The 27,987-nt window shown below is 36.7% G+C and overlaps 1 protein-coding gene across 3 annotated transcripts; it reads left to right on the plus strand.

Annotated features, from left to right (window-relative positions):
* The first annotated feature begins 691 nt into the window (after positions 1–691).
* Positions 692–24,938, plus strand: clint1b (clathrin interactor 1b). Of its 3 annotated transcripts, none has more exons than XM_046868527.1 (12): positions 692–899; positions 14,185–14,289; positions 14,601–14,697; positions 15,382–15,490; positions 15,853–16,023; positions 17,086–17,266; positions 17,546–17,780; positions 18,060–18,141; positions 21,931–22,008; positions 22,815–23,059; positions 23,192–23,387; positions 24,265–24,938. In XM_046868527.1, the coding sequence occupies exons 1-12, from the start codon at positions 859–861 to the stop codon at positions 24,606–24,608; spliced, it is 1,884 nt and encodes a 627-aa protein (XP_046724483.1). In that variant the 5' UTR covers positions 692–858; the 3' UTR covers positions 24,609–24,938. The 3 variants fall into 3 exon arrangements, with proteins under 3 accessions (XP_046724483.1, XP_046724485.1, XP_046724484.1); XM_046868528.1 differs by lacking the exon at positions 692–899 and adding an exon at positions 10,389–10,407; XM_046868529.1 differs by lacking the exon at positions 21,931–22,008.
* Positions 24,939–27,987: the final 3,049 nt, after the last annotated feature.

Below are 27,987 nucleotides of genomic sequence, written 5' to 3' on the forward strand. Positions count from 1 at the left end.
TTTGGTGTTGCTAGAGGAACTGAGTGTGTGCAGGTAGGATTTCAATTCCAGAGAAATAGGGCTTATGACCCTGATAAGATACTGGCTTAAGATAAAGATGGGTTTATGAAGAAACTTTTTCGGTTGCACAGATGGTCCATTCATTACAGTTCCATAATTGTTGGGGTGTACTGTTCAGTGGTAGGCACTTAAATGAAAAACGGTTTATGCAAATGTATCACTCCTCGCACTGAACCATGCTCCTCAGATCTTCTATCACTGCTTGAGTGGTTCCACCATTTCTCAGGGTAAGAGGTAGGTATACATCAAGACTCTTTTCTATTATGGCACCCAGGTGGTGAAACGAACATCCTCTAGATGTCTGCCATTGAAGTAGACTGTTTATCAAAGACCAAATTCATCGACATAGTTTTCAAATTGCTCAGTAACATTGTGGATCTCCAGGATGTTGATGTGTAACCATACCCAGCTGCACAGAGGTCTTGAAGAGACCTCCATCCAGAGGTAGGGATTCGGGATGAATTAGATCTGAAGAGAAGAAACCCTGGTTAGTGGTACCTATGGAGCTTTAAGGGAGAGGTTTTTATTTTTGTAAAGCACATGTCTCCTTGTTATCAGAACCTACATTTCCCAGGATGCAGGTATTGTAACCGACACTTCCGCTTCCGCATGACGTACAACGCGTGTTTCCGAGGTAACAAGGTTCGCTCTTTACTACGATTTGCACCGTGTAGAGAAGGCAATAGGGTTGTAGAGGGGGATTCTGTTTTCGGTAACAGAGATCCGAATCCATTTCTGGGATTTTTACCGAGTGGATCAAGCAGCGTTGAGAAGGAGAAGGCCTGCTAAAGTGACATTATGCTAAATATGTGGAAAGTCAGGGAGCTTGTGGATAAGGCGTGAGTATGCTTTAAATATTTTTTTTTTCAGGCCTGTAGATGGGACCGTTACTTATGCATACAAGGGAGACGCCGAGTTTGACCGTGACGTCATGTTCTGCGCCGAGAGTAGCGTATAGTAGTTTTGTTATCTTGCATTAATTAAATAATGTTTTTTTTCCCTCATTTATAAAACTCTCACATTTGTACGACTAGCCTGGTAGCTAAAGCTGGACGATAAGTATTCAAGCAGCTACTGAAGGGACTAGCTAAAGCTAGCTAACGCTGCATCCGTAATAAAACCATTAAATTACAATCATGTATGGCTCCCATCATAGAAAAGTGTTTTTCACTACTGTACAACGGTATCTAATACCTGGCTAGATAAAGGCAGTGTTTTAATTTTAGTGTAATAAGCATTTGCTAGATCTCTCTCTCTCTCTCTCTCTCTCTCTCTCTGTGTGTGTTGTGGAGGGGCGGCGGTGTAATACCTGCTTTGATGTTGGCATCTTAGTGAAGCATCATGGCAGCATCACTGTATTGAGCTGTATGTTATCACTATGTGATCTTATCATCACACTAACTCAACCCAGTCCCATCTGAAACACCACTGCAGCAGTCATCTTATACATAATACTGTGTTTATTTCCATCTTAAACTCAATAAGGTTGCAGTGTTTATGACATTAAGCACACATGCCATAGTCTGGGCACTCCTCAGTACACACCCTTTTGCAGTTTCGAGAATGAAAGACCACCAACAAATCCTCACATAGTAAATATTTCGGTCAAAATCCAAACAGACCTATGAACAACTTTGCATCACTTGCCTATGTTGGAGCACTGGCATTTAGTGATGGTTGTGATGCTTGAGGAAATAATCATTAAGTAGAATGTGGAAGGCTCTGAATTAGAGATTGGATTGGAGTTCATGTTTGATTACACGTTCCCCTTTGGGAGCCTGACTTGGCTGTATGCTACATTTTAGGGTGTATGTGCACTAGGCATAGCAGAGGTGAAAAGATTGATTGATTTGCACCTTCAGTATTTAACACAGTATCTTGTACAGTGTCAATCAAAAGTTTGGAAATACCTCTTTCAGTGTTTTTTGTTTATTTTTATTATTTACATAGTGCATTAATATTGAATAAATCCAAACTATGAAAGAGTATTTATGTAATTATCAAAAGTGTGTTAAATAACCCAGAATATGTTTCAATAATAAAAAATAAAAAAAAGATTTTAAATCTTCAAAGTAGCCTCCTTTTGCTTTCATGACAGCTTTACACATTCTTGGCATTCTCTCAGTCAGCCTAATGAGATAGTCACTTGGAATTGTTTTGCAGTAGTCTTGAGAAGTTCCCTGAGTTGTTGAGTACTTTTTGGCTGCTTTAACTTCAATCTCCAGTCCATCTCATCCCATACCATCTCACCTGGATTTAGATTGTGTGATTGTGAAGTTCATGTAAAGACCAGGCACTCCATCACTCTTCTACATGAACAAATAGCTCTTACATAAACTAGAGGTGTGTTTGGTTTCATTGTCCTGTTGAAAAACAATTCTAGTCTCATTCAGTGCACACCAGAGGGGATGGTATGTCACTGCAAAATGCTGTGGCAACCATGCTGGTTAAATGTGACCTCAGTTTTGCCTTAATAATCAAATGTGTCACCAGCAGAGCATGCCCACACCATCACTCTTAGGCCGAAAGACAGTGTCTGTTACACGGTGTAACGGGTGAAATATGTCGTGGCTCCTTAAATAGAGCAGAGCGGCATTTTGGGAACAGCACGTCACTGCATTCTGCCGGTATTACTGCGTGTGTGTGCGTGTGGAGACTGAGGATTATGTGCTCATTATTTTCTAATGCTCATTTCTAAGTTTCTTTGACTAACCCGTAACGCTGTTGCCAAGAAAAATAAAAAAGCAGGAGTTTTGGAAACCTGTCTGTGCTTATATGATTTCATTTGCAACTGGAGTTAGTGAGCTCTCCCTTCACCCAGACTCAACATGCTACAACGGCTTGTATCTAAACAGTAGCCCACCAAGAAAGTCATTGTTCACCATCTTCCTCCTTCCTTTCACAACTACTGTATTTCTCTCGGGAGGTTATCTTTTGGCATCGTCGTGCGTTTTAAAAATCGACACCTATGGAAGTTTTTTCTCCCAAAGCCGTGCAGCTCAGAACACAGGTGAGGTGCGTTTTTTTTCGTTTCCGTTCGGAAATTTCATTGGTCTAATGTTACTGGGTTCAGTTTTTTGGCTTGAAGTTTGTGAAACCGAGAAAAACCCAGGAAAAATCCATAATTTAGCTGCTTCGTTGTTTAAGCCGCAGGGTTTAAAACGTGGGGAAAAAAGTAGCGGCATATAGTCCGAAAAATAAGGTAATAAATATATATCTAAAAAAAGTCTGGTCAGCTTTAAAACCTGATAGGAATGCGCTTATGTATTTACGTTTCATTAATATTTTCATCTTGGAACATTTTTTTCACTCTTAATTACTAAAATCGAGTTTTGTGCCTAGCTCAGTTTCCAGAAAGGGTATGGCTGTCTTCAGGTTATGAGCATCATAAACGCTGTGTGTGAATTAGCTAAACACTGTTCAACAGTTTAGACTTCATATGCTGTTTTGCACAAACATTATTGAAATCTAAAGCAAAAAGGGAATAGGGTTATTCTTGCCAGGATAGAATGTTGTTTGTCTCACTACTAACACACTGCTGTACTTTTAACTCATTGGTCCAGTAAATATGCAAGTGAAAGCTGTTTAAACATTGAGAATTATTTCATGCTTACAAACTGAGACGCTTCTTCCCCCATGTCATAAGTGTGATCAGTTATAACTTGAGAGCTTGCTTTTTTTGTCATCTGTGTGCAATACAATAGCTATCTAGTTAAACACATCACGTATTTCAGCGTATAATGCTGAACATAAAAGCTGGCCTTCACTTTAAAGATATTAGCTAAAAGCCCCAAACACACACGCAGAAGCACACTGACACACATGCAGATGTAGGACACTTTGCTCTATTTGTAATAACGAAACATGTAATAGCTGAAATGCTCTTAAATCTTTCTTAGCTTTATTATTTTGACCCATACAAAATACAAAAAAGCTATGTTTGAAATGTTATGTTGATGATATATGATATGATATATGATTTATGGGTCCCTTCCCAATCAAGTAGAAAGGATTCAGGTCTTTTGAGGCTTAAAATAACTGTGTTGATACTTTGTTTGCATAGTGGATAGAAGCTACTATAAGTACTATAGCAACATTGATTTGTTTTTCTCTCTATTTTTCAGTAGTGAAATGTGAGACTGTTTTTTTCCCCACCTTTTAGTGTATACTTCACATTAAGCACAAGTACACCAAACACCAATGCAAAAAACTAAATATATTGGCAGAGAAGTATAAATCAGTTCTAACCCTCAAATGTTTTGATTGCATTGTTTCTCAATTACGCTCATCTCTGGGTTATTTGGAATGGTATGCCAATTCTTTTGTTTTTGCTCTAGACAGAAGACAGTTGGTTTTTAGATCAAAAGACTAACATGAAACCAATATTTTTTCTTTTTTATAGTTTAGCTTTTATTTTACAGTGAGATATGTTAAGCAACATAAAACAGAGCCTATAGTCTTGGCTTACCCAATTTTAAGGTGAAGAAAATGACAGGAAACAAATAAGTCTGGCTGTAAATTCAAGTAACACCTTGATTGCATATCCCTTGATAGAACTTACTGCATCAAGCTAGCGACTCAGTGACAACACCAAATAAATGGTTCTGTTAAAGGTTTTTGCAGCGATCCATTTTCTTTTTGTTTGTTGATGGTTTTGGTGGGGTTTTTTTTCCCCTTTAGCCTCTTGCATTTTCATTTATGGCATTTTGCAGACCGCCATATCCAGAGTGACTTACATTTATTTCATTGATACAACTGAGCAGCTATGGAGTTAAGGGCTTTGCTCAGGGGCCTAAGAGTGGCAGCTTGTTGTGGCTGGGATTTGAACTCATTACCTTCAGATCCAAAGTCCAATGCGTTAACCACTAAGCTACCACCTACCCTAATTTCATTAATTCTCGTTAATGTCTGGTAATTGAAATGGCCATTATGCTATATGGCGAATTTCTCAGTAAATTGACAGACAAAATCTTCAGTAAACACCTGAATTTATTCCACTGCTACCATCATGTGCTCAATCATCACTACCACTACTCATCAGTACTTTATCTCAAATCCAAATATCTTCACTCTGCACTCTAATTTGGCCTTGTTGTTACACTTGTTATGCTCACTTTAGTCTGAGATTCAAAATTTGAAAGACATTTTTATTATGAACATTTAAAAAAAAGAAAAAATTAAATGTGATTAAACTTAGAGTATTTGTTGTGTAAGACTGTGACCCTCTAGTGGACTATTTTTGTGCATTCAGCAATAAATGACGGTGAAATAATTTTATAATAATCTATTATGTTTTCTTGTATTGAAACAGTGCCATGTTGGGATAGAGATCAGCAACATGAAGTGTTCCTAGTGTAATGTTTCCATGGAGCAACAATAAACAACCACTAAATATGCAGTCCATTAATAATTTACTGTCTGAAAATAGGTCAGTGACAGACCGTAACCTGAAGATTTGGAAGCTACACCAAATTTATTGTGTATTAATATTTGCTAACTTCATTAACATCAACAGGGACACTGTCTTCTATTTTTCACAGAAGTACTCCGTTATATTAACTTGCCTTACAAACCTTGGTTTTACCAATTTAATCAGAATTGTCAAAGTAGTTGCTGCTCAAAGTTTATTTAGTACAGTCTGAGCAGAGTGTTTTTGTTTTACAGACTTCTGGTGATTCAGCAAGTCAGAAACAAATTTGGACCTGATCTCATCAAGTTAATGAATAGGAGAGCTCAAAAAGCTTAATACTGTGATTGAACTATGTTGATTTGGTTGGAGATTTGTGTTAATGCTTTTGTTAGTATAAATGCTAGGGGTGTAAGAAAATGTGTAGTGTAAATTCTCAAAAACACAATTCTGATTTAAAAAATAATCGTACAAGATTCATGACAGTTGTTTAGTTTTGAGTTTATAGATAGATAGCAATTGCTTAAAGAACAGCAATATATACACAAAACCTAAAATTAGTGTAGGCTGCGAGAGTGCATGACAGGCCTGTCTTTCCTTGCCTGATTGCATTCTCTTCCTTTATAGAAGAAATAATAGTCTTACTTACCCTTTATTTTCTTGTCTCCTGAGATTTGTAGCTTTAGATGTAAAACACTAGTTTATGCTCAGATCATGCTTCTGCTACTAACCTAATAGTAATACTACTAATATAATTCAATAATTATCATCAGTCCCACTTTATATTAGGTGTATTTAATGACTGTGTGCCTATGTTTTCAAAAATAATAATAAAAAATGACCATGTTAAGTACAGTTATACTAATTGTTTTCATGTATTGCAATACACTTGATGCCACTGAGGTGTGATGCGGATAAGGCTGGCACAGGTTTCATGATATGGGTAGGTTTAAAAGGTTAGGGTGAGCAGTGTCCTTTTAGATGTAATGCAGATCCCACTGTGTTCTGGTAAAATTTTTGTTGCTAAGGTCTGAATATGGCGGTTTGTTCTAGGGCTGAAACGATTCTTTGAGTAACTCGAGTAATTTGAATACAAAATGCATCAAGGCAAAAAGAAAACATGGAGGCAAACGAATTATTTTCTTAGTCCATTTAACTACACACACAACACTATGGAAGCCCGTTTCCGCCACATTACACAAAATATTTGCCTAATTCCGACAATTTCTCGCAATTCTTGCTTTTTTCTTGCAATTCTGAGAACTTTTCTCGCAATTCTGACTTTTTTTTAGCCAGTCAGGCAGCATCAACCCTCTGTATTGCCAGAAAGATTTACACATTGAAAATCGCATGGTATCAAACTAAGCCTCCGATCCCCGGAGAGATCTCTTTAGACCGACAACATGGTTTCCGGTGGATGCACCAGAAATGTTGGATGTTTGCGAGAAATAAAGTCGTAATTGTGAGGAAAGAAACTCGGAATTAGGCTAACTTTTTTAATGTGTCAGAAACAGGCTTCGATACAACACAGAAGGCACTGCAAAATGAACAATAAATTACCAGGGAGAAAACAGAGGGGTGAGGAGAAGATTCATTCCAATTAATTCGACAAAAAGTTTGAGATCTTTTCAAACTAAAACAAAGAATGTTGGCAGCACTTTGAATATAATACAGAATTGCCTCATCTTATAGCTCACATTTATGTGAAAGCATGACCAAAGAATTGTAATGATACTGTGAAAATATGTCACAATTCACATTTCTGTAGTTTTAGGTCTCTGATCAACTCCATTATTAGTGATCAGTTGCTGGTTGGACATTAAAACTTATTTTCACTATTTCTCCTTTTCAAATTCAGTTTACAATGTGTTCAGATTCAGTTTAAAATGTTTCTTTTTTACACATTTTGGCTTGCCGGCACTCTGCAAGCATATCTAGACATAGATGTCTACACTTCTGGTCAAATGTTCGAGAACACCTTAATTTGAACTTTTGGTTCACAATTTAATGTTTCATAGTAATTAAATTACTTTGACTTATTTCATTGCTAGTATCCGGTGGGTTGCTAATGCCAAGAAACATTTGCAATGTCCCGTACCTTGTTGGCTCTTTCAAACAAAGACTCTAACTAAACTATGAAAACTTATTTTAATTTACAGCAGAACAGGTTTTGTATAATTTACCTTTATATGCATGAACAGGTTTGATGATGATGATTTTATAATCTGCTAGTTCAGCAGATTACACTGCATAATAATCTTTGCATAAACTTAATTTCCTTAAAGTTCAATTTGTACACAATGTAGTGAAGTACAATACTTCAGACAAAACAACTTAAGTAAAAGTAAAATTAGAGATTTTTAAAACTACTCAGAATTAGAAGTACACAAAAAAAATGATTCAAATACAGTAATGCAAGTAAATGTCATGTGCTACTTTCCACCTCTGGGGTTTATGTAGGGTGTAGTAAGATTATGGGAATGACATCACTCACTGTCATATAGAGATTCCTATATATTCTTTCCGCCAGAGATCTGACCACATGTCTGGTGTATCTTCATCTATTTACATGCTTGTGCTCCTAAAAGTAAGGTTGACTAAAATTCTTGCTTATGGCAGACACAATGAACAATGATTTGTAAAAAAATTAAATCTCAGTTTACATGTATTTATACTATTAGTTTGTCAGATATAAATATATACCTCTAGTATTAATATAAAACCTACAATTAATTAAGTTTCCTTATGTGTCTCATGTTTCTCACACTTTACACACTGTCATATGATCTCTATTGTATATTGTATCTCTTCTTACAATCCTGATAGAATCCAGGGTGCAGCTTTATAAGAGCTGTAAATAATGGCCTATTTATTCCTTAAAGGCTGTACACTGTACTGTCGCATCTTCTAGAGTACATCCAGTAAAGACGGAAGTTCAAATCAAGTCTAAAACCATTCTGAAAACCATTCAAAACAATAAAACCTAAACATTTAAAACCTAAAACCAATAATTCACTTGGTTTATAATAAATCAGTTTCATTGTTATATTATTGTACATTATGATGTTCTGTGCTACACCAAGTAATTTATATCTCAAGTTTGTAAGTTCCGGTTTGGTTAATGCAACAATGTCAGTATGAAGACTTCACCATATGCATCTCTAAGTGTTCTCACATGACGACCTTACATGCTAAATGCATTCACTGAAGCAAAAATCAGTTTTTAAAGTATTTTCCTGACTAAGTATTATAGGCAAATAAGTTTTTAATGTTACAGGAAATATGGGATATATATTTACAATATGAGGACACATATACACGGTAATATACAAATGTATTCAGGTATGTAGCAGATAATCTAGGATATTCTGTGAATTTACAATAATAATTATATGGAAATTATACTGAAGGCACATGGTGGAATGCAAAATCAGTAAAAACAAAGTGAGCTATCAGTGTAGTAGAGTTCTTGTATATAGAATTTTATTCTCTATTTTTTTATTTATACAGAAAGTCCCTGACTCTCGATGAAGATGTGTTCCGATGACCCCATCGTAGCTTAAAAATATTGTAAGTTGAGATATGGCCAGTGGCGGGAGGTCAGGGCCAGCAAAGCCTTCTCTGCTGGCCTAAACACTCCTGTAAACACAGAAGCACTGACCTACATTTACAACCTAAATTCTAATATTTGTTCTATGAAATTGAATTAATTTATTGCCAACAGTTTATTCTCTTCATTTCATAGCGTTTCTCTTGGCTGCACTGCTTCCAGTATATGTGGCGTTATATTTTTTTGTCCTATCAGATTTCAGCCTCTATGTGCTGCTATGTCAATCTAATCTGCCCAGGGCCTGCAAAGTCTGTTCTGCAGGCCTTTTTTTTTTTTACCATAGTCTTCTTAGCAAATAGCTCTGTTTCTTTAACCAATCAGATTTCATATTCGCCTCACAGGGCAGCTAGGAAACTGTTACAGCCAAGTTTGACTGGCAAAACATGTCTGTAAAGATCTGCACACATAAATACATCTAAGTTAGACTTTTTTATGCCTACAGAGGAAGAGAGATTGATTTGGTCTAGGACATACTTAAAGATACCTTTTGAAGAAAAGCTAGACGGCTAGGAGAGGTCGGCCAACCCTTGAAGCTAGCTAGCTTGTCTCAGCCCCAGAAAGGGTTTGTTTGCCGCTTTCAGACCAGTAAATACAAGCGGTACCACTGGCTTATAGCCTCTGAGGAGTGGTGCAAATTATGAGTATGCATCTCTGGTGAGTAGGTTGTATTTTATTTACATTTGAATGTTTTTGTCATGTTATTAGACAAATATTTATTCTGATATGCTCCAGATGATGTAGGTGCACAGTTGCGGTGGTAGTGTAGAGGTTTGGAGTCTTAACTATGTTTCTTGCTTTAGTAAAATGTTATTCACCCACCATATGTGAAATGCCTCTTTTTGAAATCCCTGCTGTTATATTGTATTTTTGTACAGTATTGATGGTTTCTATAACTGCGACTTGATAGTGGTGGATTAAGTCGGGTAAGTCCGACTGAAGGTCCAGGTACCAAGTGCACGGCCCGCCACTGGATATGGCCAAGCCTACCCAGGAATCTTAAAGAATGGTTATCAGTACGAGGTAGCATACTGTAATTAGTTAATAATTTAACTATTTTAACGATATTGCTAGACTGTCATAAAAGCGGAGACGGTTTCGATTTCGCCCATGCGCAAAACAACGCATTGCAAATCGTATTTCGGCGCACTACAAATCAAATTTTAGCCACAGTTACACTGCGCTAACTCACTTAGGGCTTTTTCTCACATGCATATCCAGACCATTTTCCTAAATTTTTTTTGCTTTTATTCCCATTCTATTAAGACAGATTGCCTTCTGGCTGCCTCATCATTTTAATCTTGGCGCTCCACACAGGTTTCTGAAGCTCCAGGTACACTCTCTCTCTCTCTCTCTCTCTCTCTCTCTCTCTCTCTCTCTCTCTCTCTTTCTTACTTTGTAATAATTGTGGGAGGTGTAGGGAAGCAAAAAGGAGTCACTCCATTCTTTTAAGTGTGCCATATAGTATTCTTTGTAGACCTCTGATATGTAGTGAGTACCTAAGCAAGTCTGCCTACCACTGCCAGGAAAAAAATAAATAAACCGCCAAGCACACCAGGTTGATGGAACAAACAGGCAGCGTATATAAAGGGTGGCACAATGTCCCTACACCTGTCTCTGTCCTTTTCTCTAACGTAATGAAGAAAATTCTCTCTCTTGCTTTTGTCTCCCTGCAAATTGAATATTCTAGTACTGTGCACAGTACACAGTTCTGTGTGTGTGTGTGTGTGTGTGTGTGTGTGTGTGTGTGTGTGTGTGTGTGTGTGTGTGTGTTCTACTGGAGCTGCCTGCTTTCATAAACCACCGTCATTTATTATTCAGTTTACTGTGATTTCCCTTATAATCTAGGGCCTGCTTTGCTGCACTCAGTGCTCACTTCATTCTGTTGAAGTGAGAACTGTTTTCTCTGTTATGCTAATAAAATGCCATCGAATACCCTAAACTCTGTAGTCTCACAAAAAGCTTGTTTGTGTTCAGGCTGGGTCCAGCATGCTTTTATCCAACCTGTTTAGAATGCACAGTGGCTGCATAATATTTTGTAGACTGAGCAGACTTGAATTTTTGTCAAAATAATGAGAGCAGGTAGGCCAAAGAATATAAGAAGCAGAAGAAAACTAAATGCAGTGAATTCAGTGTATTGTAAGTACTACATTTCTTGGAATCTGTTTGGCCAGCAATTACAGCAGTTTATGTCTTTGTGGTTTAGACCTCTTTAAAGAAGGAAAATGATGGTGCATGCTGCTTTGCAAGCAGTGCTAAACTAGCATAGGCCTGCATGTTTTATTGACACCAACACTAGCACAGAAGCACTTTTTGATGCTGTTTTGAGATATTTTATGTTTAATAATTCATAGAATAAGGCTAGTTAGAGAGCTATCATAATCCCCCACCAAAAAACACGTGCTCCTCTTAGCCACACCCCTCTTAGACGATTGATTAGATTTAGGTCGGCTCATCTAAGGCTTCTTTGCTCTCAAGGCTTTGTTGCCAGCTGTGATTACAAAGCCATCAGAAAAATTAGTATCGTTCTGCACAATCATATTTGATTTTAAATAAAGTGTAAAGAAGGTGTTTTGGGATTTCTGTGAGTTTCTATGGAATGTTAACTTGACAACAAGAAAACAAAACAAGGGCCCTGCTTCAGTTGCTGTGAAATCAAATTGCATTAAATTATGTCCTTAAACTAGCAATGTGGCTTGGTCTTTAGTATTAATCAATCAGGGACAGCATGGATTTTACATTTTCTAAAAGGTGGTGATGGAAAGTTATGCATCTCTAAAACACCATTCAATGTTGTAAGCAAATAACAGAATGCACCAAAACTGGCAGGTTTTCTGTACATGAGAAGAACAAAATTAAAGCCAAAAATAGGAGAGATATCCATGGTTATGACAATATAAATATTAATTGCAAAGATGCACATGCAGTTAGAGCCCAAATATGCTCTGAGTACAAACTTGCTGCATTTTACCATTGAACAGAATGTGATTTGAACCTTGACAGATCATGTCCACGTGTGCCATTTTGGTTCCCATCCCTGTAGTTTTTAATGCTATTTTTGAAGGTGTTTACAAAATTTGCATTTTCCTTATTCCCAGTAGAAGCTACATTGTTGGGGAAAATGCCTTCCATGTTCCAATGATTGTAACCCCTGGTTCATCAGACATGGTACACTATGCAATTTATTTAAGCCTGTAAGTTTGTTGATGCATGGTGATACACCAGGAGTTCTCAGATTTCTTGCCGCCTAAATCTACCTCAAATCCACCATTGTCAAATCAGATAATAATATTCAAATAATTTGCCCCAGTTAATTGATTATTGAAATAACTGTTAGTTTTAGCCCTAGTGCCTTATGATAAGACCTTAACATAAAAAAAAAAAAAAGAAATTCACAAACTCCACCTTGAGAACCTTTGATGTAGAGGGTTGTGTAAATAATTGTGGTGTCTGGTGTTTCTGAGGTTTAGGTATTTTCATAAATGCAACTTTACCTGTGTGTGTTGAATGATGGTGTATTTCTTCCCTGTGTGTCTTGTCTTGAGGCAGGACATATAAAGCACGAATGGTGCAGGGTGAAGCAGCTTCATCCAAAAGCATTGTGCTAAGCTTGTGCGTGTTTGCATTTTTGTGTTTAAGTATTTAAGATATGTAGGTTGCCATGCTTAGAACACAGAGAGAAATTCTGAAATACATTAAAATAAATGCGTTCTCGCTCTTCTTGCTCTCTCATAATTCTCTTCATGCCATTTATATTGTTACAGTTGTATAGCTCCCATCACCACTGACATCAGCAGTGTCTCTTTCTGAGCTATAAATGCTGTGCAGGGCAGCCCAGATTTTCTCCCTTGGGAACCAGACATTGTATGCATAACCTAATGTTCCATGTCAGTCAATTCACAATGGTCTAATATGGGTATAACATATTCACAGCTGTAGCTAAAGAAAATAATGCAGCCAGCTGTGCTCCTTTAAATCAAGCAGAGCAGGATTTATAAAGAGCAACTTAAACTGCAGTAAGCTTTTTTTTGTGAGCATACCCTTAGGTACACAATCCTGGTGCAAAAGTTAGTGCATCCTGTGAGCATAGATCCACATGGAGATCTCTCACATGCTTTGGTGAGACTTTATCTGGATGGCATTTAGTGATTGGCTGAAGGATCCACTAGGAGACATTGGGTCATCCAGTTAAATTGCTCTGTGTCTGTGTGGCATCTCGGAAAGTGTAATCCACAAATACCAAACCTCTATGAAGTCTGGAAACATTGGCACAATATGCCTAATATGCCGAACAAGCCATATATCGTAGGACAGAGATGAGTACTTGTCTTCTTTAAAGCAAAAGTTAGGCTGGATTAGGGCTGAAATGATTCCTCGAGTAATTAAATGAGATATACCTTTATTCGTCCCATGGTGGGGAAATTTCTTTGTTACAGCAGCAAAGGAAAGAAATAAAAATAAATGCAAATATATAAAAGAAATATACACATACTACAATATATAATATATAGTAGGGGTGGAGGTCAGGGCTCTTTTTATATAAAAAAAAGTATAATTAGAATACAAAAAATGATTTGCCTAGATGCGTTGTTAAGATCATTTAACTACACACGAAGCACTGCGTACCCCCACGGACGATGATTACTGACGCATCTCACGCTAAAGTCTGGAGCACTCTGGACAGGTAAACACAGAAGACGCTGGCAAGGCATTACAGGATTGCCAAGATTGGTGTGGAAGACCTCAGATGGTCTAAAAAGAGCCCTGACCTCCACCCCTACTATATATTATATTTTTATATTTTGTGATCACAACACAACACTAATTATGGAATGGCTGGTGTTAGTCTGGGTCCTCTCAGCAAGACTCAGTATTCTAACAACCAGAATTGTAAATTACGATAATTTCTACAACATATACAGTACATTGCAATAGGTGTTGGAATCATATTTATATGATTAGAATAATTATTTAGATTATTTATTTAAATCTCATGGTTGAAGGATTCTTCCAATCCCCAAATATAAATTATGAGCTTAATTTTTACACAATTGGTTTAACTGATTTTAAATTATACGTTTTATGTTTTCTTATTGTCTCCATCTCCCAGTACTAATGTGGTGATGAACTATTCAGAGATAGAGTCTAAGGTTCGAGAAGCCACCAATGATGACCCTTGGGGCCCCTCTGGTCAGCTTATGGGCGAAATAGCCAAGTAAGTGCTGGCTGGAAAGTTACACATTTTGCACATTTAATGACTCAGTCTTGGCCTTGCAAAGTGTGATCTTTTTGGATTATTGAACAGATCTGACATCATTGTCTTTGCATATTGCATATTTGTTTTGTCTGTATTTGCAAAACATATTTCAGAATTTGATAGTGTGTCTCATTTAAAGACTTGTAAGCTCATGAGCTTTGTGCAAAAGATCAGCATAGAATTACATTTTAGTGATGATAAAGATTATTCTGAATCAAATGTATATGGTAAAGTTGGCTTATCTCTGCCCATTTCTTAATATCATTCAGATCTACCTTTATGTATGAGCAATTCCCTGAGGTGATGAACATGCTGTGGACCAGAATGCTGAAAGACAACAAAAAGAACTGGAGAAGAGTTTACAAGGTATATTGTCCTTTTCATCTATCTTTTAAACATTGACTGCAGCCCAGTGTGTACAACAATAGCTGTAGTCCCAGAGTTACAATGGTTCGAAGTAAGATTTTACAATTTGATAATAACAATAGTGAGACAATAAAATTGCAATTAAAAACATTTTAATATGCGATACGGTACATTGGGATGCTTCCAGGTACAGCAGGCAACAAATTTCAGTTGCCTTGGTGTTATATTTTTTTGTGTTTCTGGTGTTTTAAAGCTCAATATTAGCCCTTGTCTCTCTGCTTTTTACCGGCGTCTCTGGACACTGAAACCATAGCACTGATTAGTCTCATCACTTCCTACTGCTTGGTTTAGTCCAGCTCCAAAAGTTTATAAAGTATGGTGATGCAAATTGCTCTGTTTTGTTAAATTATGTACTTTAATTCGATAATTATTGAAAAATTACAGTACACTACCTAATACTTATCACCTTTTTTTATGACTCCTGTGTAGGCTAGGCCATGTCAGGGACTACCTGTATTATAAACTTTACTCTTCCCTCTGATTGTAGAAGAACCACAGTTAGTTAGTATGACCAAGTAGTTCTGTGAATGTTTTGCTTTTATAGCAATATTCATCTCAAATGTATGCAATTTAGAAGGTTATTGCTGATTCACACCTTCCTTAATTTGTTCTTCTGGCCTTTAGGCCTTACTACTACTAGCGTACCTCATTAGAAATGGATCAGAACGAGTGGTTACGAGTGCCAGAGAACACATCTATGACCTGCGCTCTCTGGAAAATTATCATTTTCTAGGTAAGTTGAGTTTTAGAATGGTTTTGTGTTGTCTGGTCAATACAACTTTGAATACTGACAGAATAATTGCAGTCCTGTCCCTGATTGGGAGCTAAATTAGTTGTGTTCAATGGGTGAAATGAATAGCATATACTGTGCACTCTCTCCCCTGTCAGTAATTTCAGCACTAGCCACTTTGCTCATGTATGTAACCATCAACTGCCTCACTTAAATTTTTCATTAGGTCTGTATTTTCAGAAGGAAACTATATGGAGTAAATTTATGTAGCTAGAAAGATTACATTTTGCAAGACCCTTTGTTAGGTTTACCTAGATCACCTATTTTTCAGTTTTGAGAATGCTGTTTTCTTTCTTGTTATCTAGATGAAAATGGGAAAGATCAAGGTATCAATGTACGGCAGAAGGTTAAAGAAATGGTGGAGTTTGTCCAGGATGATGATAGGTTACGGGAGGAAAGGAAAAAAGCTAAGAAGAACAAAGACAAATACATTGGAGTCTCATCAGATGGCATGGGAGGCTTCAAACAAAGTAACTGTAAGTAATGAGAAGTGAATGTTGTGCCATATTTTCATATGATTTGCACAACTGTGAATATTTGTTTCCTTTTATGGGCCAGTATTGTAGGAGTTCCCTGTGGATATGTATCAAGTCCCCTAAGGGCATTAGCGATTTTCATCCCCAACATTCCTGTCCTGACAGAACTAAAATTATTTGAACATCAAAAGGTTCAGTTCATTAGTCATGATTCTGTATATCATGTTTCATGTGACTCTGTGCATAACGGTTTGTGATCATGTTGCTGTAGAAACATCTTGTTTTTGTATTTGAAAAACACACGGTTCTTGGATCTGACTAATCAAATGATGATTCTGTGTCCTCATAATGTCATTAGCATTGAAAGGTTTACAATGCAAATGCGAGTTTTTCCACTTTGATTACTGACATCTTTGATTTGATGCAATCATTTCTCACATTAGTCAAACTGTATTCATGATTTGTGACTTAATGATGCCATATCAGAATTAGTTTTAGTCTCACAGGAACAAACTGCTTCTGACAGAATTGGGGTTTATTTTGAGTAGTCTCGGGTATCTCAATGCAATATGCTTTTACCCAAAGTTATTTTATGCATACAGTATTTGTATTTATTACGGCAAAGTTTTGTTTATGTTTCGGAATTTAAAATGGCCTAATGAGGTTGCTGAGTGACATTTAACAATTCTTTAATAGCCCCAGTCTTTGTCTTATTTGGGACCAAACAAAATGCATAATAAAAATACTACAGCAATTAAAAATCCTTGCCATACCTGTTAGCTGTTATGCAGTGTTTAGCTTTTCTACGAAAAGGTTGTTTGCATGTAATGGAATTGTTTCTGGCATATTTTGTGATATTCCTGTTCACATGATTTGTGGAGTGCTAACTGCTGACCAGGCATAGTTGGTGGAAGTGCCAAAATTATTGTAGGTGGAAAGTTTGAAACCAGTAAAAATATAAATTTGAATTAAAGCTTTCTGGAAATTTTGAACTGAACTGATATGTTCTGTTCAGTCTCTGCTCTTTCCCCAAGAGTTTAAGCAGTGTGCTCTTATCCTCAGCGGGAGAGCGCTTTGACTCTGAGTCTAAAAGCAAGTGGGATGAAGACTGGGAGAAAAGCAAAAGTGGATTTCCTTTTAGTGAAAAGCTTGGCGAGATCAGCGATAAGATCGGCAGCACCATTGATGACACAATTAACAAGTTCCGCAAGAAAGACAGAGAGGACTCTCCTGATCGAATCAGGTGAAGCTTGTTCCAACTCTATGGTCATGTCTACTGAATGAATGATGTTTTTCGTGGTGTAAAAGAAGCCACATGTTGGCTGCTCTGCATGTTATACTCTTGAGCTAAAATATATGATCTTTTTCATAAATTACTTCATATACTGTAGATATTTTTAGCTGCTTTGTACTTTAATAAATTGCACCTTGTATGTTAGCTACATAAAATGTATGTTAGCTCTGAAAAGTTAACATGTGTTAAATAAAATGAATTTTTTTATTATTCAATCTTAAATTCAAGTGATAATGAGGAGGATAGAACATCGCAGAACGGTCGGCCAGCTAAGTCCGATTTTAAAGATGAAGACGAGGCGGTAACATCCAAGAGTGTGCAGGTGATGCAGGCTGCTGAGACTACCCCTACCGCTAGTACTGCTACACGCAAAAGGGGTGGAATGCCTTCCAAAACTGTGGATTTGGGCGCAGCTGCACATTACACAGGGGACAAGAGCAACCCAGATGCAGACACTACAAAGGTAGTTTAGCATCTGTTTAGGGTCACAAGATATGCCTTACTAGAGAACAATGTTAAATCTCAAGTAATGTTTGTACATCGTATGTATGTAGGTATTCTCATTATGATCACTTTTGTCACAGTTTTGAGTTGTTTTAATACATTTTTACCAAGTATGCTGTTTAATATTTTAGGAATAGCAATTTCTAACATAAAGTTTGTTTTCTGTGCCAATACTGCCCTCTCGTGGACATGGTTCCTTTCTTATTTTCTCAATCACTGTGTTGGCTCCTGTTTTTAGACATCAGGCAGTCAGTCTTCCAGTGGAGGTCTTTCAGATTTGCTTGTAGTGGACTCCGAAACGACTCAGCCTGCACCTCAAGGTAAAGCCATTCTCCAGTAATTTGTATGCTTCCCATTTCCCTTTATAACTGCCTCCAACATATACCTCAGAGCAGCTCACCTCCAACTGATTGCCACACATCTATACTAACAGCACCAGGTTGTTTGGCTGACTATTAGGGTTTTTTTTTTTTTACCATAGGTTGAAAAAACGCTTAATTTTATTCTTATCACTAATAAACAAACCTTTACACTAAATTGTATATTGTTATGCCACCTAAATATTAATAATTGCTGTGACTAATTCTGATGATAATTACGTCTGTGATACTACAAATTATAAAGTTAAAAGACTTTGCCCAATAAAAGTGTTATATCATTAAAATAATTGGTTTTTAATCAAATGTATCAAAAACTGCCTTTTTTTTTTTTTTTTTTTGCTTGGTCTGAACTGTCTGGGTGTGTCAGCATGCATAATAATGGGTGTTGGCATTTTCTATAGCTATATAAATAAAGTTACTACAGTGGTGAAGGGGAGGATAGAGGTCAAATGTTTTTGCATATTTTCAGCGACATATTTTAGTACCTGAAGCTTCTGCTTTAAAAGCACAGTTGCATAGGAGTGAAAGCTTAAATTTTATTTTTTTCTTTGTATTTACAGTGGGGCAAAAAGTATTTAGTCAGCCACTAATTGTGCAAGTTCCCACACTTAAAAAGATGAGAGAGGCCTGTAATTTTCATCATAGGTACACATCAACTATGAGAGACAAAATGAGAAAAGAAAATCCCGAAAATCACTGTCTGATTTTTAAAGAATTTATTTGCAAATTATGGTGGAAAATAAGTATTTGGTCACCTACAAAAAAGCAAGATTTCTGGCTCTTGCAGACCTGTAACTTCTTCTTTGAGAGGCTCCTCTGTCCTCCACTTGTTACCTGTAATAATGGCACCTGTTTGAACTCGTTATCCATATAAAAGACACCTGTCCACAACCTCAAACAGTCAGACTCCAAACTCCACTATGGCCAAGGGCTGTCAAAGGACACCAGAAACATTGTAGACCTGCACCAGGCTGGGAAGACTGAATCTGCAATAGGTAAGCAGCTTGGTGTAAAAAAAATCAAGACATATAAAACCACTGATAATCTCTCTCGATCTGGGGCTTTACGCAAGATCTCACCCCGTGGGGTCAAAATTATCACAAGAACGGTGAGCAAAAATCCCAGAACCACACGGGGGACCTAGTGAATGACCTGCAGAGAGCTGGGACCAAAGTAACAAAGGCTACCACCAGTAACACACTACGCCACCAGGGACTCAAATCCTACAGTGCCAGACATGTCCCCCTGCTTAAGCCAATACATGTCCAGGCCCGTCTAAAGTTTGCTAAAGAGCATTTGGATGATCCAGAAGAGGATTGGGAGAATGTCATATGGTCAGATGAAACCAAAATAGAACTTCTCGGTAAAAACTCAACTTGTAGTGTTTGGAGGAGAAAGAATGCTGAGTTGCATCCAAAGAACACCATACCTACTGTGAAGCATGGGGGTGGAAACATCATGCTTTGGGGCTGTTTTTCTGCTAAGGGACCAGGACGACTGATCCGTGTAAAGGAAAGAATGAATGGGGCCATGGATCGTGAGATTTTGAGTGAAAACCTCCTTTCATCAGCAAGGGCATTGAAGATGAAACGTGGCTGGGTCTTTCAGCATGACAATGATCCCAAACACACCGCCCGGGCAACCAAGGAGTGGCTTCGTAAGAAGCATTTCAAGGTCATGGAATGGCCTAGCCAGTCTCCAGATCTCAACCCCATAGAAAATCTTTGGAGGGAGTTGAAAATCTGTGTTGCCCAGCGACAGCCCCAAAACATCACTGCTCTAGAGGAGATGTGCATGGAGGAATGGGCCAAACTACCAGCAACAGTGTGTAAAAACCTTGTGGAGACTTACAGAAAACATTTGATCTCTGTCATTGCCAACAAAGGGTATATAACAAAGTATTGAGATGAACTTTTGTTATTGACCAAATACTTATTTTCCACCATAATTTACAAATAAATTCTTAAAAAATCAGACAATGTGATTTTCGGGATTTATTTTTCCCTCATTTTGTCTCTCATAGTTGAAGTGTACCTATGATGAAAATTACAGGCCTCTCTCATCTTTTTAAGTGGAAAAAACTTGCACAATTGGTGGCTGACTAAATACTTTTTGCCCCACTGTATTTGTTTTACACAGATAATGCAGATAATGGAAAGCTATTTTCTTCAGCAGTAGATGCTCACGATGACTACACACACAAAGCATGTACACAGAGATACACTGGGTAAAATATTATTCCAGTAAAAGTCCTTGATATTAACTTAAATTAACTCAGTTGAGTAAAAGTCGAAAAGTATTTAAATGTCTTTTAATGTACTTAAGTTTCCAAAGTACTATGATTTAATGTGGCTATCATGTTCCTATTATAATTTTTGTCAACTCAGTTTATGTGAAACAACTCTTTTACTCAGCACACCAATCTATTAATAGAGTGATATTAATGAATCAAACCGAATGATCATGAGTGCAAAACCTTCTTTTCATCTAAAAGGCGACAGGTGCTGTGGCAAGTTCGATTCAGGAGTCTCTTAAAATGGTCTGTTTGCTGTTGAACTGATGCTGTACTGTATGTTTGTGATAAGTAGATACCAATAATCGGCAATCAAAACAAGTTCAATTCTGTTTCTGTGACTTTAAAATTAATTAGGAGTTTTCATTAGGAACATTGTGCCTCTCTACATACCGTAATTTCCAGACTATTAAGCGCACCCACTGAATTTGACAAAGATTTTTATTTTTAACATAAATAAGCTGCACCTGTCTATAAGTCTATAAGTGTCTACACTGAAACTAATGAACTTTCCCAGGCTTTAACGAAAGACAGTGTCTGTTACACGGTGTAACGGGTGAAATATGTTGTGGCTCCTTTAAGAGCAGAGCGGCATTTTGGGAATATCCTGCCACCGCAATTTTCTGGTATTACTGCATGTGTGCAAGACCGAGGAATATGTCCTTATTATTTTCTGATGAGTTTCTTTGACTAACCCGTAATGCTGTTGCCAAGAAAAATAAAAAAGCACGAGTTTTGGAAACCTGTCTGTGCTTATATGATTTCATTTGCAACTGGATTTAGCGAGCTCTGCCTTCACCCAGACTCAACGCGTTACAACAGCTTGTATCTAAACAGTAGCGTACCAAGAAAGTCATTGTTCTCTGTCTTCCTCCTTCCTTTCACAACTATTTCTCTCGGGAGTTTATCTTTTGGCATCGTCGTGCGTTTAAAAATCACCATCGGTGGAAGCTTTTCTCCTAATGCCGTGCAGCTCAGAACACAGATGAAGTGCGTTTTTTTGTTTCGGTTTGGAAATTTCATTGGTCTAATGTTATGTCGTTCAGTATTTTGGCTTGAATTTTGTGAAACCGGTAAAAACCCAGGTTTCAAAGCGTGGGAAAAAAGTAGTGGCTTATAGTCCGGAAAATACGGTAGGTTGGGTATTCAGATTAAAAAAACCTTTACAAGACAATGGCTTAGAGATGTAGACAAGTGTGGTCCAAATGGGGACTGCAAGTAAGTCTGGGAATGAATGTGTGCAAGTTGTACAGATGCTGCTGTCGTTCTTTATTTCACAGCAGCACTGCATCTTTGTCTGGTCCCTTTAGAAAGACTGACTTATAATTTTTATGCATTTCTTTATATATTCAGATTATTTTATCTTGTGATTTTACTTCACTCTAAATACTTAACGTTCATCACTGTTAATTCTAAATTATATTGATACTTTTTAGGTGGGACCTCGGACCTCATTGCTGACTTTGCAGATTTTTCCTCCCCAGCTGCTTCTGCTAGTCTCCCTTCAGCTGCTGGTACATTTGCAGCTTACACACACACACACACACACACACACACACCATATGCTTTCTACTTTTGTATTCTTTTTGTCTTTGCTTTGCCAATGGATGGCTCCTTGGTGCTAAATTCAGTATCTAAATTAAATTCCCTTATATTTCTGTAGTGCTCTTAACATGTAATTGAAATGTCTTTAAATGTCTCATGTGATAGAGGAAAATAATTGCATGAAAGAGAAATGACATGTACCCTATTTGTAAATTGCGTTTTTCCCAAAATATCTGGCCAGTTCAGGCTGAATTTTTTTTTTGTATTGTATTTATTTTCCCCTTCGTGATCAGTGTAAAGGGTATAATGTGTCTGGTAGCTACTCTGAGTGTGTTAGAAGTGCTTACATGTTCCATCAGACACAGACAGAGGTCAGATAAAATATTGATGAATGATTGAGGGTTCCAGATGGAGCAGCTACCTGCTGAGGCTTATGGGGACAGACACCTGTCAGTGTCCATTTCATGCATCATTCTCCTGACAATCTCAACTCTCTGTAGGGAGGTGGAGTGGCCTGTGCATATGCATTCCTCTGCTGGTATTCTATATGATCTAAACAATTTTTAGTTGTTAACTTTCTTCTTTAGTAGGTACTTGTGGTAGTCAGAAATCTTTCAGATGTTGCCACAAAAATTTGCACTAGAATATTAACATTCTGATTTGTTCTAAGAACACAAATAATGTAATGCTAATTGAATTTGTTCTTACAATGCTTCTAGTAATAACTTTGTCAAGCCCCGACATAGAATAGGTTTTTGTGATACTGTGATTTCAGGACCAGTATCAACTGGCAATGGAGAGTTTGGTGACTGGAGCGCCTTCTCATCTGCTAGTCCACCTGAGTCTACAGCCTCATGTGCTGTCCCAGATCTTTTCAGCGATGCTCCACCCTCCACCCAGCCACCTTCTGCCGATCTTTTTGACCTGATGGGCCCCGGTCAATGCAGTCTGAATTCCTCACAAAGCATGACCTTTACTATGTGCCCTCAGGGCACAGGGTTCACTATGTCCAGATCACAGGTAGCTTTGCAAATTGTGGTCAATAATTTGAGTTGGTGTAAGAGCATCAGATGGTTAAAGATATCTATGGTTAACAGAAATTATCCAATATAAAAAAGAGTTTATTAGCTTTATGCTTTTCCATTAATTTAGACTCTAGGGGGGCCTGTGCACAGTTTAGCAGGTCCTTTGTTGCCTCAGCAGATGGGAATTCAGAAACCAGGTGGAAACGGCTCAATGCCTGCTACGTGGTCTGACCCCAGCGTCAACATCAGCTTGGACTTTCTGTCTATGGGCATGAACCCTCCTAAACCTTCACAACCTAGCCTCAACTCTATGATGCAGCAAGGTGAATAATAATGATATAATATTTTTGCTTAAATTATTGTGCCTAAAGTCTAAGATGCATCTATCTATCTATCTATCTATCATTATAGATTTATATATGTATATATTTGAAAATGTGTTGTTAAATTTGTTTTTGTTTTTTTTGCACTGCTTATTCACTATGCATTTTTGCACCATCCATAACAAAAATCACAGCACTAATGTACATTTCACCCATATTTATACCCGTATCCTACAAAATTCACACATGTACATAACTATTTCATGTCATTTGAGCATGTCATCTTCTGACATCTATGCACAATCTTTCCACAGTATATTGTATATTACTATATATACATATTATTATCAACTGCACCTTCTGTACATTAATCACTCTAAACTCTGTATATATGGACCCCATACCCTTATTTATCACACTGCTATCTATTTATTGTAAATAGGTCATTTATGCACTTCTGGTTAGATGCTAACTGCGTTTCATTGGCTCTATATGTTAAATAAGTTGAATATTATTATATATCTGGAATGAAACTTTATGCTATACCAGCATAGATGAAGAACAAATGTTTTATATATATATATATATATATATATATATATATATATATATATATATATATATATATATATATATATATATATATGTATATATATATATATATATATATATATATATATATATATATATATATATATATATATATATATATATATATATATATATATATATATATATAATATTCAACTTTATATAATAAAAAGTCTTGAGAGCTCCTCAGTAGTAATATAAGCTACATAGGCAGAATAATTATATAATCACAATGAAGTCATAGAAAATTTGCTAAAGAAGCTTCTTATTTACTTATTTTACTCAGGTGTGCAGCCATCTGTGAACCTGGTCACACACAACTTTTCTGGAATGACACTTGACACCCAGCCTCTGCCTGCTAGACCAGCCATGAACCCAGTAATGGCAGGTGGGAACGTGGGTGTGGTAATGGCTCCCACCATGGCAACAGGTAACATGGGAATCGGTTCCATGGTCATAGGTGGAATGCCTGCCAATCAGAGTTTAATTGGCATGAACATGGCATCTGCTAGTTTTGGCCTCCCAAGTACCCTTGGCATGTCTAGCATGAGCATGGATCAGGGCATGAGCTCTGCCATGCTGCAACCCAAACCACAGGCCTTCCAGAACTTTGGCAGTTTTGGACAATGAAAAACAGCACTGAAAAGAAAATGGTGCAAAAATATCTTCTTAATTAAAAGAAGGAGCTGCATCCAGTAAAATGGACAAAACTGATGAAACTAGCCATTGTCTGGACCCTTCAATCATTTAATATCAGCTGTTAACAGATGTTTGGGGTGTGTGCAAAATCTGTTTGTTTTTTTTGTTTGTTTTTTTGGAGTGAGAGTTGGTTGATTAAGGGAGGAGTGCATTTTTTTACTTTTTCTTTTTTTTTTTCTTTTCTTAAATATAAGTTACACTAAACTCTTTTATGGTCTGGCATGTTTGCCGATGGCTGATTAAATGCAAAGGTCACTTTTAGATGTGAGTTTGTTTTGTCATTTTCACATACTCCCTCTCCCTATTTTAAACCATTTGAATTCAGGAATTACCTCAACTTCCACTGTTCATGCTGTGACTAAAATGCTGCGAGTGATTGACCATGTAAATATATATCTTTTTCTTTTTTTTTTCTGAAAAAAAAAAAAAACTAAATTATTGCATTGTTTTATCAAGTTCTCAGATGGTATACAGGGAACAAGCTAAAAAAAGTCAAAGGAGTAGCACAAGTTCTTAACCTTTACATTTTTATTTTCTTGTTTTTACAGCTAATCCATTCACACTCCAACAAACCAAATCATAAATTTACGTCATTGATAAATGGTTTGTCTTTGTCTTGCAGATTTATTATATGAAGGATGTTCATTATTTTACTAATTATATTAGATGTGATGATATGATGTTCAAGTTGTACTATCACTTTTAAGAAATCCGGAATGAAAGTTTATGCTATACCAGCATAGATGAAGAACAAATATGAAAAGTGATATTTAGATATGGTTCATTTTATTTCGCCCGAGTACTGATATGGTGAGTGAGAATCTAATCTGCCCAGGCCTGTATTTTTAAGATTTCCAAAGATGTGTCCCCAAAATACAGACATCAGCTCTATGGGAACCAGGAAATAATTGGCTAAGCAAAGATTTGAATTTCAAGATTTTGTAAAAAGGAGGCAGGTATATTTAACTTAACCTGAAGTTGTTTTTGCTGCTTCTTCTTTTTTTTTTTTTTTTTTTTTTAAACCAATAAAATGTCACAATGACACTTTGTACTGGTGGAAGTGGTGTTACAAAGCTCATGAGTAAACATTTTAATTGTTTCTAATGTGTCATTAGTCTTAAAACTAACATGCATGGAATTGACTAGTGTTTTAAAATGATTTTTTTCATGGATCACCTCAAATCAGTGTTAACACACATTTTGTCTGTCAAGGATGTTACATCAGCTATAAGGTTGAAGGAGGAAACGTCAACCCCAATTAAAGGTGTTTTTATTTAATTTTTTTTTTTGTCATTCTTTTGTCTCTCCCCATGTGCTGATGTACACAGGTGAACAGATCCCTCCATTCTACACCAAGGTGTTGTTTTCAAGAATGACCAAATCTTTATTTTAATACTGATTTAGTAATAGATGATTCCATAGGGGTTTAGTTTCTTATTTTAATACCATTATACAAATTCTGTGCATATTATGGAGTAGGCATGGGCCAGTTGAGAAATCACTAGGTGCTTGTGAAGAGAGTGGTGGGGGAATCAAGATCAAACACCACTTTCATAAAATTATTTCTTTTGAAATTTACTTTTTTGACATGATTGTATTCAATAAAAATATGTATGACAATTTGTTTACCTTGTGATTTATAGGCATGTGTTCATGGACATTTTTCTAGTTTATTTTGCATGAACATTTTGAAGAGATCAGATTCGTTTATTCTTATGATGGTGTATGGCAGGCATATTTAATTAAAATATGTGATCATGTTACATAAAACTTCCTTGCTTTAAAAGGTCTGGATAAGTAAATGATTATGATTAAATGATGACAAGAGACTGATGATAAATATTACTATTTGTTATTGTTAAAAAAATTGGTTTCTATTGAGTTCAAAGTAGGTAAGTATAATGGGGAAAAACTAATGAAAATTATATAGTCTACAAAAACTCCCATCTTGACCACATCTCTAAGTATTGTAGCTAGTCCCTTGCCCTATGAGCAATTACAGTTTTCCAAAATCAATATGCCATTTTGTCTAAAGTAAAAAAAAAAAAAAAAGCCATCAAAACACTTGCTTAAATTTGTATATAAAACTAATTACAATCGCAATTAAACCCCACATTTTGATCAAACACATTCCAGTTCATGCCAAAAATTTGAACTGGAATTCATTCAAAGCTTTCTTGTGATGGTAGTTGAATGAAAAGGACATAAACAAGACCCAGTAGTAGCTTTGTTTTCATTTACTTTCCCCAGTATTTAATACTAAATACAGAAATTGTAAACATGACTATATACAATGAGAAAAGAGAAAGAAAAAAAGCAAATAGATCAAAGGAATGCAAACAGTACAGCGATGAATAGCAGAGGTGGATTGTGCGAAATCAAAGAAAAGAACAAAATAACTTCTACCTGTATACAAGCTACACTATCCAAAAATTATTTGTTTGCCTCTAATCATAGTGTTTCTATAGAAAGGAATACTAGGAAGGGTACAATGATGTAGAGACAGACCCACAATATATCTATCAACACACCACATTTGGTAATGGTATGGACAGCAGGCTGGCGGTGGTGGTGTCATGAAAAACGGATTTTACAAAAGATAAGTCGATAGCAAGCACTGAGTATTTAAATGAACAAAACTCATATACACAGGGTTTACTATCATACACCACTTTGATTGTCTTAATGCCCCCCTTTTTTCCTTCCATGATGGTTCTTGAGTCCTGGAAGCCACTTTCAGGTCTGTCCAGAGATGTTCAGTAGGGTTCAAGTCAGGGCTTTGGCTGAGCAACTCTACACACGTAGACAAAATTGTTGGTACCCTTCGGTCAATGAAAGAAAAACTCACAATGGTCACAGAAAAAACTTTAATCTGACAAAAGTAATAATAAATAAAAATTCTATGAATGTTAACCAATGAAAGTCAGACATTGATTTTCAACCATGCTTCAACAGAATTATTTAAAAAAATAAACTCATGGAACAGGCCTGGACAAAAATGATGGTACTCCTTACTTAATATTTTGTTGCACAACATTTTGAGGCAATCACTGCAATCAGACGATTCCTGTAACTGTCAATGAGACTTCTGCACCTCTCAGCAGGTATTTCAGCCCACTCCTCATGAGCAAACTGCTCCAGTTGTTTCCGGTTTGAAGGGTGTCTTTTCCAGCCGGCATGTTTCAGCTCCTTCCAAAGATGCTCAATAGGATTGAGGTCAGGGTTTACAGAAGGCCACTTTAGAATAGTCCAATGTTTTCCTCTTAGCCATTCTTGGGTGTTTTAGCTGTGTGTTTTAGGTCATTGTCCT

The sequence above is a fragment of the Silurus meridionalis genome, chromosome 15 (assembly GCF_014805685.1).
Source record: "Silurus meridionalis isolate SWU-2019-XX chromosome 15, ASM1480568v1, whole genome shotgun sequence".
In the NCBI taxonomy this organism is placed as follows: domain Eukaryota; kingdom Metazoa; phylum Chordata; class Actinopteri; order Siluriformes; family Siluridae; genus Silurus; species Silurus meridionalis.